At 41.7% G+C, this 17,941-nt stretch overlaps 1 protein-coding gene across 1 annotated transcript in view; it reads right to left on the minus strand.

Moving 5' to 3' along the window:
• Positions 1 to 695: 695 nt before the first annotated feature.
• The window catches only part of PTH2R (parathyroid hormone 2 receptor), a 56,172-nt gene continuing 38,926 nt past the window's right edge, over positions 696 to 17,941 (minus strand). Inside the window, exons 9-13 of the mRNA XM_045855062.1 lie at positions 15,761 to 15,827; positions 10,361 to 10,455; positions 3,516 to 3,654; positions 2,111 to 2,152; positions 696 to 1,091 (exon numbers count right to left, since the gene is read on the minus strand). Of these exons, the coding sequence (XP_045711018.1) occupies positions 696 to 1,091; positions 2,111 to 2,152; positions 3,516 to 3,654; positions 10,361 to 10,455; positions 15,761 to 15,827 (739 nt within the window). The remainder of the gene's footprint in view (positions 1,092 to 2,110; positions 2,153 to 3,515; positions 3,655 to 10,360; positions 10,456 to 15,760; positions 15,828 to 17,941) is intronic.

A 17,941-nucleotide genomic window follows, 5' to 3' on the forward strand; every position in this document is an offset into this window, starting at 1 on the left:
GGTCAAAGTGTACAAACCACTGAAGACCTGCGATATGGCTGATCACAGAGGGGGGAACATTCAGAAGGAGAAATATGTGCAATATTCTTTTTAAAGTAATTTTCCTTGTTCCTGGAAAGAAACAAGTCTAGCTGTCATCAGTGTATTATCTTACCGAAGTCCAGCTCACTCACTTGCCGGTGTGCACTTGTTCTTAATCCTCAGTCTCTGACCATAACTTTTCAGACCCTGATCGCTCTTACACCCAGACACAGTGAGTGTGGGGATAGGAGTATATTCAAGTCGGAAAGAAGAAAAGAGAATACTGATTTCCTAAAAGGAAACTGACACATACAAATGATCTCTATCATACTTAGAGTGGTATATACATAAGCAAAATTCAAGCCAAGCAATTAAAATGTGTTCTACCCAAAAGTAGCAGAAAAATAAACAATCACAAAGCAAGTACCACACATCAAATTTAAAGGAGAATCTGATGCCAAAATAAGGTAACAAAGTCCACCACTGACACCTCTCCTTTTGTATCTTTAGTGTTTATAGGAACCAATTCGTGGAGCCTGAAACGTTTGGAAAATACCACTTCATCCCTGAATTTTCAGCTCTGGGGCTCAAGCAGATGAATAACAGCCAATCTCTTGGACTATCAGCTCTTGCACAATCAGATGGGCCAGCTCTTTTGAGCCACAGATGTTGATTCAGAGAACATCCTCTACTTCTCCTTTGCTTCCTTCAGGGCCTGGGGTGCATTCCAATGGTCTGGAAGACACCTCCATTAGAGTTTCATCTCCCTGCCACACGTTACCTTCCTTGGTCTCCTGTTGGATCAAGTGTGGCAGGCAGTCCTGCTCAGAGTTACTCCAGACATAGCCAGGTAAAGTCACATGGCTTTCAGGCTGTCGGCTGGCCACCTTGGTCGCTTTGCTGGAGATGAGCACCATTCGAGTGCTGGTGGCCATCTGCGACTGGCTGCTGGTGCTGTGCGTCATGGTGGTGAGCACGGAGCCGTATCTGTGGCCGCCGCATGGGGGCGTCCTCTTCCAGTCGATGGAGAAATTCCACCGGCTCCACAGCTTCTTTACCTCAGCCTGAACCTAAACAGTGAGAACCATACTGAGCATCAGAAACCATCAGGGAGACCCTGCAGCTTTGTTAGACGAATGTTTGCCCCGATTGCAATGAATGTAATAGTCATTAATTAAGGGTCCGATGTATGCCAGGGACTTTTCATATATATATACTACCTCAGTCTCAAAAAAATCTGCAAGGTAGGTGTTATTACTGGTGATGAGCAAACTGAGGCTTACAGAGAGGGTAAAGAGCATTGTCCAAGATTAGTATTTTAATAGAGGCTGAAACACAGCCCATAGCAACATCTCACTTGTGGGAGAGGAAAAAGAGGACTCGGGTTGAAAGAGAAAGAGACTAATAGTGGCAGCTGTGGCTGAGGAATGGCATGAAAGGAACTCAGCCTGAGATGTGACTCTATCACCCTGCCTAGGCCTATGAAGGAGGAAGACGGGAGAGGACCGGACTCTGAGAAGCAGACACCCAAATGCAGTCTTAATGGGGTGGGGCTCTTCTTTCTGTTCATTGGCTGGAGAGTGAATTGCACAGCTATGGCCACTTTCCAGAAGGAAGCTTATCTGGAAGTTCCATGGGAAAGAGGAAACCTGGAAAGCTCATGTCCCCTAAAAGAACAGTTCAGTTACTCCCCTTCAGCCAACTCCTGGATGATGGTGAATTGTCCCACCACCATCTTGTAGTGTAAAAAAATGTCAAAGGGTTCTAATGGATTTGTCCCTAGAATACATATTTAAGTGTTTTCTAGAACTTGACATTGATTAATAAATTTAAGTATGAACTGGAATATGAAGTTCACTGTCCTTCCAAGTCTCAATTTGCATTCAACGAGTTTTTTTTATATCAGGGTTTATAAATGAATTGACTTTAGCTTATTGAAATTAATTCTTGCTTTCTCAAAATAGTTTATGATTAAAACATCTCTTCTCTCCCTGGCCATGTTGTCGTGTAACTCCCGGGGATCCTAAAGCGCTTCGGTCACATTGTGACGGAGACCTGCGGGCTGTCCGGGCCCCTTCAGCCTACGTACCTCTCCGTTGCAGTAGCAGTAGATGATGGACACGAAGAAACCCTGGGGGACGAAAGAGCCCATTAGGTGCTGACCGTGCATGAAGTTCGCAGCACGACAGTATCTCACGTCAAATGAGTCCTTCAGAAAAGTTTATATTATTCTCTCCTAATGTTTCCAAATCCTTAAGTGTACATTAAATTTGTCTGAGAGCTTTCCTTCGTATCAGCTGAACCAAGCAAGCAACTGAATAAAACATGCCAAAATACACGAAGAACTGATTTCTCTTCTATTCATTTCATTTATGTTGCCACTCAAGGCTCACTGAGTATCTCCTGGTTGGTAAGAGATATTTATACACTGTGAATGCTGGAAATTACAGACATGGAGGGTTGTATTGTAAAAAGACAAAGTGTTGTTTTCATTCATTCAAAAATATTTATTGAGCTTATGCAATATGAAGTGCTCGTGTGCCAGGGATAAACAGTTGAATCAAGACAGGCATGGTCCTTGTTCTCTCAGGCTTTAACATTCTAGAAGGAGATACAAATGGATAAAATATAAACAAATAGCCACACAAGAAAAATGGAACAGGATAAGGGCTATGCAGGCAAAACGAGTGGTGTTGACAGAGAAGAATGAAGATGAATCAGATAAGAAACTCAACAGAGGACCTCTCTGAGGAGGTGACATTTAAGCTGGCTTGAGTGACAAGAACAAGTTAGGCCTTGTGAATATTAAGGAGAAGAACATTCCAGGCAAAGGGAAAGCGTGTACGAACCCTGAGGCAGGAATGAGCTTGAGGAACCCTGCCACACAGGGCTGTGCACATCAGGAAATGGCATTTGGATTTTATTCTGAGTGCAAGAGGAAGCCTCTGGATACGTCTGTCAGATAGGTGACACGATCAAACTTGTGTTTTAGGTTCTTCAGACTATTGTAGGGAGACGAGAGGGAAGGAGGGAGGTGGCAGCAAACGCCTCCCCAGGAAGAAGGTCAGGACGCACCTGCAGTAATCCATGTGACGGATGACAGTGTTACTTTCAAACAAGACAAAATGTGTAGAAGCCCCCTCTTCCTCTTTTTACCTCCTTTATTTCTTCATCCCTGCCTTCTCCCTCTCTTGCCTTTCATTCATTTTCCATACCCATGCAGAGGTCCCTATCCTGCAGGTGGTGCACAGTTTAAAACACACTTTCTCGCCCCCCAGGCTCCTCTGTGAGGAACAGCTCCTACTGTGGTCGCAGACTAACCTGACCTCTGCAGGTTGGAAAAGCACAGGCACACCGGGCGCACCGGAGAATAGCGCCCTCTCGTGACCTCAGGAGACAGGTGTGAGAAAGCCAGAGGGGCAGAGGAAGAGGCTGCCAGGGGCTGGGACAGAGAAAGCAAATCACAAGAACCGATTTACTAGACGGCGCCCTACCTGAAAGGAATTGAAGAAGAGCTCACAGTGCATCCGGATCTCCCACCCCAACCCCGAGAAGGAGTGGGGCAGGCACACGAACACGATGTAATGCACTCCGAAGACCAGCACCAGGACCAGCGTGGATTTGGCGAGTTTCCTGCAAGAGAGTGTGAAGCCTTTTGATTAATCAATGTAGAGCGCCTTTCCGTAGAGACAGCTTGCTGGAACAAAACCAAGCTTAGCAGAGCTAACAGGGGCCAGCTTTTCCCATCCATCTGGATCCCGGGGCTTCTGCTAGTTTCCCCCTCTCCTCTTCCTGTCACTTTTACACCAAATCAGGTAGTTTATTCTCACTTCCCGTGATTATTATCCCCTCAGTCTCTCTAATCTCATTTCTGCTCTTCTTGCTTAAAGGATACCATTTTTGTAAGGCATCAAATGCCTTATTTTTTTCAGCCCCAAGTCCTCTTGAACTTCCATGTTTGAGGTTTAAGTAAGTATTACCTCCATTTGAATTAACTATCTTTACTTCTGTAGGCACCATTTTGGCTTGTTTTGTTCATTTGAAAGTCAACTATTCCCCAGTTTCTTCGTACACTTGGATCTCCATTTGTCATTTCACATGTTGTTACGTGCTGCAGGTGGTCACCTTCTCCAAACAGTCCATGTCAAATGTTCGACCTCAAATTGTCTATAGTTCTAGATTTCATTTGAAAGTTTGGGGGTTTGAAAGTGAATCAATTTTACTTTACTTACTTTAACTGCCTTTCTATATATATTTTCTTGCATATTTGGAGGGATGCTAGGTTTTCTGATTCGATGGGTTGACTCTAAAATGGCCCCCAGTGATTCCCACCTGCTAGTATTTATGCCCTTGTTAACTCTCTTACCTTGAATGTGGGCAAGACCTGGGACTTGCTTGTAATGAGTAGAGGATAGCTAAGATCACTTCTGTGATTATGTTGCATGAGACTGTCATTTTAATCTTACAAGCAGATTCTCTCCCGTGTTTGGTTCAGTGAAGCAAATGACCCTGCTGTGAGCTGCTCAGCTGAGAAGTCCATGTGGCAAGAAGACGCGGCCCCTGGCCAACAGCCAGCGAGCAAGTGGATCCTGCCAACAACCACACGAACTTGGAAGTGAATTCTTTCCCAGTCCGACCTTAACATAGGACTGCAGCCCTGACATCTCCATGGCAGGCTTATAAGAGACCCTGAAGCACAGGGCCCAGCTAAGCTGGGCCCGATTCCACACCCACAGATGCTATGAAAGAGCAAGTATGTTATTTTAAGCCACTAAATTTGTAATAATTCATTTGTGTAATAGACAGCCAGTACAGCCAATCCATCATTTTCTGGTGCTTGATTTGGTTACTCCGTGTTTGGGCTTGTATGTTTATTTGTTTGTTTGTTTTGTCTTCTGCACTGTCTATCCCAGAAACTGTCAAATCTGGCTTCTTCTTTCTTATCTCTCAAATATTCCTTTTTCTCTGTGCACCATTTATGCCCTGGTAATCTCAAACCACTGTAACTTCCTTCCTTTCTCACTAGTCTTCCCTCTAAATACTTTATTTACTTCCTTCCTTCCTTCCTTCGTTTCTTACTTAGTTACTTATTAATCTACTTACTTACTTATTTTTCTTCTTAGAAATGAAAGGTGTGGGTAAATACTATCACACGGGACTGAGACTAGAGAAAACTGGATTCAGGTGTCAGACCTGACACTAACCTCCCGTGTGATCAGGATTCAGTTCTCTTGTATCTAACAGGAGGGGCTGGGGCCCAGAAGCCCTCTGGAACTCCAACAGTCTAAGGTTTTACTTGGGATCATCTTCCAGACACATCCTTTATCCTATCATAACTATCTTTTCAGCTCCTGCAGGAGCTGGAATGTCCCATAATTCATAGTGAAATGCCTAATTTAGACACTTGGATTGCACATTGCTCCCCTCATTCTCTTCTGCTTCCATTACCTCTGTTTAGTGCCTGGACCATCGGCTCCTCTTGGCTCTGGGCCATCTGGTTGACCACCCACCCACAGTTTGCCCACTAACCTGAGGGCTTTCTCCTGTGCTGCTCCCAGTCCTCACACCTCGTACCTTAGGTCACCTACAACCCACTTAATTTGAGAATTCTACCTTACAGCCATTTTATTCAGGGCAGCAGTCCTGATAAGACCATGGGTTTCTCTGACCTAACTAATGCTTTCACCTTTCAGAGGCTCCTTGGGGTGTGCTTGTCCTCCTCCCGAATCCTGACCAGCGAGTGTAAATCACCGCATACATGGGCAGGACACAAAGAATGCCTTCATGGCACTTTAGTGTAGTCTAATCAGATAGAGGGGGACAGCAGGTTCTGCATTTGCAGAACCTTGGAAGTCTTGTCTAATATCACACTGAAAAGAAAATTGTGGTTCCTCCTTTAACACGAATGGGTAACTCCCCCTGGAAACTATTGTCAAATGTAGCTAACTTAGCTCCTGCTGTGTGTGCCTGGGGGTGAAAAACTAGTTTAAAACAAAAAACAAAGCAGAGAAACACACCGTGAAATGATCGAAAGTTTAGTCAAAGTTTAGGAACAGTTTTGTTCCATGCAGAGTGAGAAAAACTTGTCAAAGACTAAAATTTAGTAGCTATCCTACTAGCTCAGCCATCTGGGTTCTCTCTCTTTGTCTATGACCAGACTCTCATACAACTCTCTAGAGATAAAAGTCAACTTGTAAAAAACAGGCAGTACTTGAATTCATTTTCAATTGCTATGGAACAAATTTAGTAGCTGAAACCAAACCCATCTATTATCTCTCAGTTTCTCTATGCCAGAAGGCCAGGCACAATGTAGTTGGGTCCTCTGCTCAAGGTATCACAAGGCTGGAATTAAGGTGTTGGCCAGGACCGCATTCTCACCTGGACCTCAGGGTTCTCTTCCACGCTCATCCAGCTGGTTGGCAGAGCTCAGTTCCTTGCTGTTGCAAGGCTGCTGTTGGCTAGGGGTCTCAGTTCTACAGACTTCCCTCAGGCTTGTTTTCAGGTCCCAGCCCTAGGCTCTCACCACGTGTCAGATTACTTCTTCAAAGCCAGCAAGAGATCTTTCTCCAGGCTGCTGGGATGAAGTCTTATACCACCTTTGCCATATACTGTAGCCTAAATCTGCCTCTCAGGGCAGTTCAAATAATTGCTGTCCATAGAAATGCAAATTGTGTCCAAATGGAATGCTGCTAATTATAGCCCTATAGATATGGCCATGTTTTGCTAATTAGCATCCATTTGCATCCAATTCTTTTCAGCATTCATTATTCTCTTTTAAACATATGTAATATCTTGCCAGTTCCTTCATTAAGGAGTTAAATAAAATTTTTGAAATGTGTCCCTTTATATTTGTGTAAGAGTTATGGTTACATCCTCTTTTAACACTGATCCTTCAAAGAGAGTGAACAAGTTAAAGTAGTGGCGCATCCCAGGCCAACGTCTGTACAGGTCATCTGTCTGTTCACTTATAAAGATGGACTTTCCCACACGTCAAATCATTCAGCAGCCCTGGGCACTGATTTGGTTCACGGTCCATCTGCTCACTGGCGCACACTGTACATCTTTGCAGCCCAGCTCCCTGAAAAGGCACAGCTGCCTCGTGAGATGACTCAGGGGTGAAACCTGGAAGTGGCCTTCTGGCCTGCACAGTGGTGGCCCATAGGACAAAGACATGAGAGGAATACAAAAAAAGTCACATGCTTCGTTGGACTCAGTGTCCTATGTAGAAAACAGACACCCCCTCTTGCGGTATCTCTTCCTGGGTGATCTCTCCCCAGGTAGGAAGTTCTGAAAAATCTCTACTAGTTTTTTAAGAGTTAACTTAGCTTTCAAAACAATATTATTTTTTCTTTTTCAATCCCTCTTGGCCTTGAATTAATCTTTCCTTCTTTTCTACACATGCATCTATCTCTCTCCAGCTCTCTACCTCGATCTCGATCTCCCTCTCTTCTGGCAACAACCATGTGGGAGAACTTTTATGACCCCATGTCCAGGTGCAGACAGAGGCAAAGTATTCATCCAAAGTTACACAGTTAGTAGGTTCCACTTTAAAATCTGTCCTCTTCGCTATCAAACTGCATAGCAAATACTCGTTGAATTTATTCCAAAAATATAAATATTAAATATGACCTTTGTCTAATATTAAATGAGAAGTCAAATTAGCCAAAACATTCAAATGTTCTTTCCACCGAATCTTGTATTTTTCATCTCTTTCATGTTCTTCTAGTCCTGGCAATTTTTGCTTAATTTGCAAAGGAATTGAGTTGTCATTTAAAAGAGGAGAAATGCATTAGTTCTGGTGTTAAATCTGATCGATTAATGGATTCACATCAACCTTGTTTTAAAATGAGTGATTGTAAACTGCGGTTACGCAGGATGGCAGGGGGAACTGGGTGGCAGGCATTTCTCTGTATTATTATAACTCTCTGTATTCTTATAACTCTCTGTAACTCTCTCTCTCTGTATTATTATAACTGCGTGTAATTCTACAGTTACCTCAACTTAAAGCAACTTAATTAATTCATTTCAATTATAAGCCATTATATGCATGAAGTAATATCATACACTTTTCAGAAGTCTCTTTATATATGTGCAAGCTCACCTGGAGAGAATCTGTTTTTAGTCCTTTAGACAGTAATGTGCAAGGAAATGGGTTTAAAAATGGTTTTAGGTGTCGCAATTTGGAAATATATTTTTTTCATTTTAACAAAAATATTTGAATATTTGACAAAGATAATAACCAAATAAAATACCATCTTTTTCAGACCACAAGACACACCTAGGTTTTAGAGGAGAAAAACAGGAAAAAAATTTTTTTTGAAGCAAAAAATGTGGTAAAATAATTAGTAACATAAATGGCACAATATTTCACCAATGTAAATGTAAAGCTACATTTGGACTATAAGACACACCACCCCCTTTTCCTCCCAAATTTGGGGGGTGCGTCTTATAGCCCAAAAAATACAGTATAAGTTTAAAGGTGCAGAAATGAGTGGGTGTAAATTTAAATACTCTGTTAAGCCTCCTATGAGGAATATCACTGGAACAGAACGCGGGTTCCATTTTCCTAAGTCTCTTCGCTTAAAAGTCAGAAGCTATTTGAACTGGATCCTTTCCGGCCTCAGAGACTGCACACTGAAATGAATTCCCAAATCCCGGCCAAGTCGGTGCCCACATTTTTCTCTCCAAAAAGAAAGTCATTTCCCACTACATTTTTATCTGTAGCTCCACTTTGTTGAAAATACTAAATATGTTTCTTCTAGGAACAAAATGTATTTTGGCTGAAAAACACTTTCCCTGACAAGTATTAGTCTAGACCACATTCTAATTAATCACTTCAAACTTAAGAAACTTCTGGGCACCAGATTATTTAAAATTAATTATGAATTCTATTTTTTTAAAGATTTTATTTATTTATTTTTAGAGAGAGGGGAAGAGATGGAGGGAGAGAAACATCAATGTGTGGTTGCCTCTCGCACGTTTCCCACTGAGGATCTGGCCCAAAACACAGGCCTGTGCCCTGACTGGGAATCGAACCAGTGACTAGTTGGTTCGCAGGCCAGCACTCAACCACTGCGCCACACCAGCCAAGACTAAAATCCAGTTATGAATTCTTAATAGTATATTATTTTAATCCTTGGTAAATTATTCTCTTCAATTATTCTGTGAAATAATCCCCATGAATAAACTCAAAATACTATCTACTCTATTTTTAAGATTCTCTACCCTTTGCTCTCTCCAGAGTTTCTCAAATCTCTTGGGTAACTTTTTACTGAAAATATGAGTTCATATCATTCAGAACTACAGAAACAAGTTGCTTTTATTGAGAACTATAGAAACAAGCAGCCTTCCAACACCATTGCACTTTTTCACTTTCTGAAGAATGAAAGACTCCTTATATTTTCCATGGTTCTGTCATCCTTTGGCCTTTGTCTTCCCCAATGGGATGTGACATGAGACAAGCTATATTAGAGTAGCAAAGGTCCCTCACTGAAAACTCTCATGCACAATTCATATTATAACACTCTCACTTGCAGTACACTGGAAATAATGAGCTCGCCGCTGCTGGTTTGTCCATCCCATGTGTCCTCGTCCAGACTCCAGTCTACAGCTGTAGTCTTTTCAGCCCAACGGAGATGCTGCCTAAATGCCAAAGGGGAGTTGTTCAACAAAGAACCTATAGAGCATTTGTGAGATGGAATCAAAATGCTGACTGTGATTTCTTCCTTTCTGCACCTGAGACAGCATCCCATAGTGTATAGGAAAATCCCAATCTGCTAACAACAAATACATATGTATTTGTTACATACATATATGTACATGTATAAATATATATATATATATACACACACACACACACACACACACACACATACACAAACATACACTACAAACTTAAGCATATTGGAAATGTTTGGGATTATTTATATTTTCTGCCCTGGCCAGTGTAGCTCAGTTGGTTGGAGCATAGTGCTGGAAACCAAATGGTGGTGGGTTCAATTCCCAGTCACGGCACACACAAGATGATAACCAATTAATGTTTCTCTCTCTCACTGTTTCTCCCTCTCCTCCTCTCCCCCCTCCCCCTCTCTCTCTTTCTCTCCCTTCCTCTCTCCCTAAAAGAAATTTTTAAAATATCCTCAGATGAGGATTAAAAGATTAAAACATATTTTCCTAATAAACACATATATATCTTTTCTGATAAATCACAAATTGAACCAAACAAAAATACCCATTCATAAATTTATATCTTAGAAACATTTCAAATCAATCAATATCTGTTCTTGACACTAAATAATAACTGACCATTTCTTCTGATGGACGCCTGTCCTGGAATTACCTGTATTGCTTTCTTGTGTCATGCCCAACCGCATTGGTCTCCCAAATTTTGGTGGCCAGAACTCTAACCGTATTCAGAAACAGAATAAAATTCAGCTGAAAGAGAAGGTAAGATTACAAAGTATCATTAAGTTTGTCTTCAAGATGTTCATCAAATTTACATAAATTGAACTTCTTCATATTCAAAGACTGAAAATGACCCATTCCATAAGCATCAGTGAGGGACTTTGAGATAACCTATTGGAGAGCTAACGACTTTTGATTGGCCCCCTTGAAGACACGAGAAGAAAAAGTTTCAACAGCCCTGGAAACCAGAACCATCAGGGGATAATCTGCCAGAATCCACAGGGAGTTTCCAAACCAGAGTGCAGACCAAGTCCTACAGCAAACTGGCAGGATAAGTGATCATATAAATGTAACCAAGTGGCCTTTTTGAAATGAAGTCCCAGCTTCTGCCTCTATTTTAAGGAGAGAAATAAGAGTTGTTTGGGGTACGCTCTTTCATAACGTATGAAGAATATTAGGTGAAGTATGTAAGTTCATTAAGGCAAATAAGATGCTGTATAAAAAAAGCACTTTCCCACAACTGTGCTACCATAGGCAATTAAATTGAATTTGAAATATAAGTGTAGGCACCACCAGAGGCAACCAAGTTCTGGCTTTAAAAATGAAGGGAAGGTATTGGTAGGATAAGCCCTTTTATGTGTGAGAACTCAAGGATCAGTGAAGAGATTCCAAATGAAGAAAAAGAACAGGGTCTCCAGGTCCGGGGGGCACAGGAACTAGAAGCCTGCCCCCTTGAGCCTTTCATTCGGGAAGATGCCTGCAGCCCTTAGAGTTAGGTGGGATAGGGCGGATTGCCAAGAGTGGGCCCAGAGCAACAGCCACAGGGCACAGGTCAGGGCCCAGCCAGTGCTGTGTTCGTGGGGATGCCCTGTCTTGCAGTCTTCAATCATCGCTGGAATTTGGAGAATTTTGGTTCTTGGGAGATCCGTGTGCCCCACTCCCCATTCCAGCCGATCATCTGCACCAGCCCTGAGGCCCTCCCCCCCACCTTGTTTGCCGTCCTCCCACTGAGCACCCAGCAGGCCCCGCCCACCAACTGCACCGCTTTCCATAGCGACTGGGAGCTGCAAGTCAACCTGTAGCTGGGGTCAGCATCTATGCATAATGTTAAAGCTTTAACTTCATTTGAAGTTCTAAATGTGGCTGATTTAAAAGAGGAAAAGGATTCTAGAGTGGCAATCTTCCTCTGAGAAAGAAATCAATTTGGTATTTGCAATTTCGTCAAAGACTAGATGAAATTTTGTCCATTTTACTTTCCCCTCTTACCAGTGGTCCCTGTCACCCTGACCCCTTGTCTCTCGTGGTTGAGCCTCCTTTAATGATAAGTGGAGGAAGTGAATCACGGACCCAGCGGCCGCAGAGAAGCTGAGGTCTTGTTTGTTTCCTTCTTTTCGTATTTTACAAAATGCACTGGATGTATTTTAAAACAAATCACTTAAAATTTTTCTTAAAGGCTTTTCATTAAAAGTGCCACCTTAATCCTTCTTCTGGAATTCCCTCAGAGGTTCTGAAAGGAAACCATTTATAAGAAAAAACACTGAAAACTGGAGATCTCCATTAGTGCACCCTAAGAAGCTTGCCGTCTCCTCCGGAGCCACCACTTGGTCAGTCATTCAAACTAGACCATTATTCCAACTGTGAGCAAGCCCATGACACACACCACTCAGTACATGTTGAACACTGAGGTTCATTCTTAACGTGGGTGCACAATGGTGCTGAGTCATGATAAATATCTAAAAATAAGTAATATACCAAAATGAGAATTTCTCCTGATTGTGTTCAGAAGGGTTGGAAAGGACCAATGTTCTCCATATGTGACTCAGTGGTACTTAACGACCTTGCATGCACCACCCAGTAAATCCTCTCTTGCAACAAGCATGTGACCCACCTTGGGAAACAGCCTAGCTTCAATCCTATCATCACTAACAGTAAAAACTGTGGGTTCAAGAACCAGAGTTTTTCTGCCTGGGTTTGACCCCTGCTTCAGCACTTTCTAAATGTGTAACCCTAAATGGGTTATATAACTTCTCTGGGACTAAAATGGAGACTAATGCAAAGAACTATCTCAAAGTTGCTTGAGGGTTAATACAAAAAAGATTCTGAGACAGTCCTGAAGCAAAAAAAGCACCAAACATATCTATTCATCAAATGATGGATAGAAAGTAAAAGATTAACTCTGTTAAGGGACAAAAGAAAAGACTTTTGCCCCGGCCGTGTAGCTCGGTGGGCTGGAGTGTGGGCCCTGTATGCCAGAGTCACAGGTTCAGCCCCCACTTGAGGCACAGGCAGGGAATCAGCCAGGAGACGCTTGGATGGGTGGAACAAGAAATGCATCTCTCTCTGTCTCCTTCTCTCTCTTTCTCTCCCCATCCCTCTTCCCCTAGACTCAATAAATAAATTAATTAATTTAAAAAACTTTTTAGTAAGGATAAAATTGAGCAGGGACTAGAAAGACCATTTGATCACCTAGCAATGGATGATGGGTGGGTGGAGCCAATAACACAGGATAAAGGAAACAACTGATCAAGACAAATACCACAAGAGAGTTCCTCTTTTTCTTCTCCTTCCCTGACAAATTCAAGATCACAGATTTCAGCTGGAGCCAAACCTGTCTCCACCCCATATGACTGGCATCTTTGAGGCCATCTCCTAAGTACTCACGAACAAGTCTGCTCAGTTTCCCAAGCTGCAGTCTTCTGCCTGTGGTTTTATTTCTATTCAGTTGCTACAATGTCTCTTCGTTGACACCATTGTAAATGCAGGTCCTCACATCTCAGGGGTCAGTGCTTGGTCAGAATTTATTACATTTGTCGACTTCACCATTACCGCTTCCAGACCATGCTGCCCTGCCTGCCACTTCCCCCGCTCTTCGGGGAGAGCACCCTGTTCCTTCTAGTGATGCTCTGGAGGGCCCGGGGCCCCAACGATGCTGCATGCTCTGTTGGCCCTTAGGAAACATCCCTCTCACATTTTTATGTTACATAGAAGAATTGCGCAATAACCCTCAAATCAACATCAAGATGCTGCTGGTGAACAATTAAGTTATATTTGAAGAGACTTCTTTTCAGAAAAAAATTAATGTTTTCTAATGACTCTAGTCCTCTTTAACATAATTTTAACATGTACGTGAAACACACAAAACAACAGTGCTACAAGTTTATATTCTAGGATTCCAAAATCAAGTGGTTCCTTTCAAATTTGTACTGAGTGAGGTACAAGTATGATTATCCTTAAAATTCAATTAGTTTGTTATGACTTATTTCAATAAGAACCTATAAGTACTCATCCTCTGCAAACACCTTTATTCTCCTAAAAGTATTTTGCTTCACATATTGCTTAGAAATTCTGATCACACTTTACTAGATTTTACTCCCAAATATACAAAAACCAAATTAATAGAATCTATACTATGATGATTTCCAAAGCCTGAATTAAGCAAGGGGTCCTACACACATTTAAAATTCTTGACAAATAATTTTTTGGCAGCATATATGGAGCCTACCTGTTATATTTACATAAAACCATGTTACATCTAATGTAAGACTAAAAAACAAACCATTTATCCTAGAGTTAACACATAAAAACACATAAATATTGTCATAAAGATGGAAAGATCCTTTTCCATAAATTTAAGACACAATCTTTTTTATTTATCTATTTATTTTTATTGAACTTACTGGGAAAAAATCAATCCTGACATGCTTTAGAATGCAGGTGAAATGAACATGGTCAAAACCAGTGCTCATCGTCCCTGTTCTAACACACGCGCTGTGTGGCCTTGACCTGCATGGGCTTCGGTTTCCCTCTCGAGGAAAATGACAAGGTTGCATGAAATGGACTCAGGGTTCGGAAATTATACTTGCTGTGTGCTCTTATTTCCTCTCTTCCTCCCTACATTCCCCAGGATATCTAATCTTAGGCATGTTTTAGTTTTTCAACAAGTATTTACTGAAGGACCACTATTTGTCAGGAAACTTGCTAGGTGCTGGGAATACAGTTTAGAAAAAAAATATGGGTTTTGTTCACTTAGCCTTGCAATTTAGCGGGCAAGACAGCATTCAACAAACAGTCAGAAGCATTATATACACTGTAACGATCCTGAGAAGAAAAAAATCTCCTTGTGCCGTGCAGGTGATAAGAGGTGACTTCAATTGGACTGGGGCACCCAGGAAGCCCCAGGGAAGCGGCATTTAAAGCTGGGAGGGACTGAGCAACAGGAAAGAGGGCTCACGAACATGGACAACAGGGTGGCGACTGCTGGAAGGAGGGGGGTGTAAGGGAACTAAATGGTAATGGGAAAATACAATAAAGATATACAAGAAATAAAATAAAATAAAATAAGAAATAAAGTTAGGAGTAGAAGGAAGCACATCCCAGCCTTACAGGGGTACAGGGTACAGTGAAAGGGACAGAAGTAGAGAAGTTCAAGAAACTGGAGGAAAACAATGCAGCTGAGGCCAGCAGCAGGGGGGGATGGGGCAGGCGGCAGTGACAGGGTCTTCCCTAGAGTACCAGGGATGTTCAATCTTAGTGTAAAAGTACAGGGAGTTCAATGCACTGGCCCTGAAGTTAGAACCCCAGCTCCACCTCTTACTGGCTGTGTCACCTTGGGCAGTTTCCCCATTTAGAGTGATGGGGACAATCAGAAAAATTAATATAACACAGCACTTAAAAGAGCCCCAGCATCGGCGAGCACTGTGCAGTGTTGTTACCGTGAGCATCCGTCCTGGCTTCAGGCCAAGAACAGCTCGGCAGAAGGAACGCCACCGACAGAGGGCTGAGATGGGGGTCCCGGGATCGCCCCTCCCTTACTGATGGGCTCCTCGCTTCGAAGGAAATTGTGATTCCCCTAAGTCGTAATAATGCAACAAAAAGGTAACTCTCAGTGAACAGAAAGGTGCTCTTGAATCTCTTCTCTGATTTCAAAGATTAAATGGACTGTGTAATATTGGAAAAATACTGAAGAATTCTTGCTTTGGAGCTGTCATCATTTTAGTTCAAGAAGATGAAAATGGCCTTTTCTCCCTCATTTCCCTTCTAAATTTACTGAGTGTGCCATCATTTGTACTTCTTCCTCACCCATGGCAAATCTTTTAGACTGTCTATAATCACTTCACTGCTTCACTTTGCGAGTTAGAAACCTCAGCAAATAAATTTCTCAATGTCAGCCATGAATAAGGGTCTGAACCCCAACCGAGACGATCCCAACAGCTACTGCTGTAACGTGAGCGTTTCCTACACTTTCCTAGAACAAAGCGACAAACCTTCTCCAGCTTTTAGCAGCAACTTAATCATGCACTCTTTAAAAAAGAAAAAAACAGGCTTTTGGACTTACCCCAATAGCCGCTAAGATTGGGGCTTGATAAATCCACTTGATGTCTCCAGCACTAAGTTCCCAGCATCTGAGACATGAAAAAGTACTTTCATAAATAAATTCACAAAGCAAGCAAGCAATGAGAATTAAGCAATATTTTAAGTTTACCAAAAACTCCCAAGCTTTTAAGAAACAAATAGACCGAGAGAGAGAGAGAGAGTGAGAGAGAGAGAGAGAGAGAGAGAGAGAGAGAGAATCTTGTAAAACACCCAAACCGGGGGGAATTGTGTAATGAGCTCTGGTTTCCATACTATTAGCTAGAAAGTATTATTAATATTGGTTACTCCCAAGTAATAAGAGTCAAAACCACATTTCCAGAGCCACAAAAAAATTAGTCTTCTAAATAATGCACAATTGACACTTTAGTTTTATTATCATTGCAATGATGAAGTCCTCTGACTTTCAGCAGTTACAGCAATTCTATGTTATAGCTTCATAACTTATAGAACACCGACAATAATGGAAATCATTCTTATCTAAAGGAATGTGGTAAACTTACACAACAGGCTCTCCATCTTTGGGACACACCCTCTCAAATCTCGTTTTGGGGTGAACTTTCTGTCTTCTAAATTCTAACAGTCCCCACAAGACCTGCAACCAGGGGAGCAATCGGCAGCAGCAGCTCATCCCGGGCCAACCCCGTGAACAAGTCTCCAAGGCCCCCTTCTCTCTGACTCTCCAGGGAACTTACCGCAGCCCGGCCTGGCTCACTTCTCTCCCATAACACTTCTACAGAGCCACAGCAGCGCTGCCGGGGCTCTCTCCTGCCGCTGCTTCTATGCTAGGCCTTCCTTGTTTCACTGCCCCCAGCTTTAACAAATGTACTCTCAACATCAAAGAAAGAAAAAGAAAGAAGGAAAAGAAAACTTATAGTAATGCAAGTGATTCTTATTGATAGAAATGCAATAGAAAACTGAACACAAATGATTTTTGTCCATAGGAAAAAAATTAGCCATGTTAGGTGGAGTATAACTGATCAGTGACCTGTGAATTTTCACTAGTTTTTGCATTTATTTGTAAATTTATTTATTTTATTTCTCCTTTGAAGCAGTTATAATATCTTACTGTTTCAGTCATTTATTACTGAGTTAAAAAAAAAACCTTAGACAGGTGATCATGTGTATTTGTAGAGATCCATAATGTTACCTTCCATTTTTAAAAGTTTTTACCAGTACTTGATGAAAAACACTATGTAACTTACCTAATTGTTATATTTATCTTTTACTTCCCTCCCACCCAACCAGAATTTAAGTTCTACATGGGCAGGGATCATCTGGTTCTTGTTTTCCGTTGCATTGTAAGTGCCTAGACTAATACGTAGCATATAGGTATAAATATTTGTTGAACTGAATTGAATTCAAAGTAAGTTTGACTCGGCCTCACCCAAGCTGGTCTTTCACTAGAATAACTAGCATAGAGTTTATTAAAACTACTTCCATTTAAAACTTTGATGTAGAACTTTGAAGAAATTATACATTTTTTCTTTTTTATTGAATGTGTTGGGGTGACATTGGTTAATAAAATTACAAAGGTTTCAGGTGTACAATTCTATAATGCAATGATAAGGTAGATAAGATTAGCCCTCAACTGCTAAATAATCCAGATAGCATTAAGAGATAAATGCAAGTAAAATGTAAAGATAACAAAGGACCGAGGGAAACTGATGAATGGGGAGTATGGGAGCAAGTAGCGTTAGGCTGCACCTGAACATGATCATCTATAGAGTTCAGATTTGCAGAAACGGAGACAGATTCTTTATACAGTCCACACGCTCACATAGTGTGGCCTTTTTGTCAAATGCTTAGCAGGCAAATTATTTCTGAAGAAAATACCTGGTAACCCAAAATAAACATGTAGGCTCAAATTAAAGAAAAGTTGAAGGAGCTACCAGAAATAGACTGTCCTGAAATGTACACAACTTGTGGATATTAAATTGGATTCTGTTAACATAAAAGAATGATCCACCCAACTGCAGTTAGGTGGAGTTAAAGCTGTCTCTGTTTAAATCACTTTTTCATCTACCATAAGTGCGCCGCTCTGCTCAGGCTGCCGTTACAATACATTACAAACTGGGAGGTGTAAACGACAGACATTCATTTCCTCCCAGACTGAAGGCTGAAGTCCAGGACCCGGGTGCCAGCC

Source organism: Phyllostomus hastatus, unplaced genomic scaffold, assembly GCF_019186645.2.
Source record: "Phyllostomus hastatus isolate PE091 unplaced genomic scaffold, TTU_PhHast_1.1 phas_contig_137, whole genome shotgun sequence".
NCBI lineage: Eukaryota > Metazoa > Chordata > Mammalia > Chiroptera > Phyllostomidae > Phyllostomus > Phyllostomus hastatus.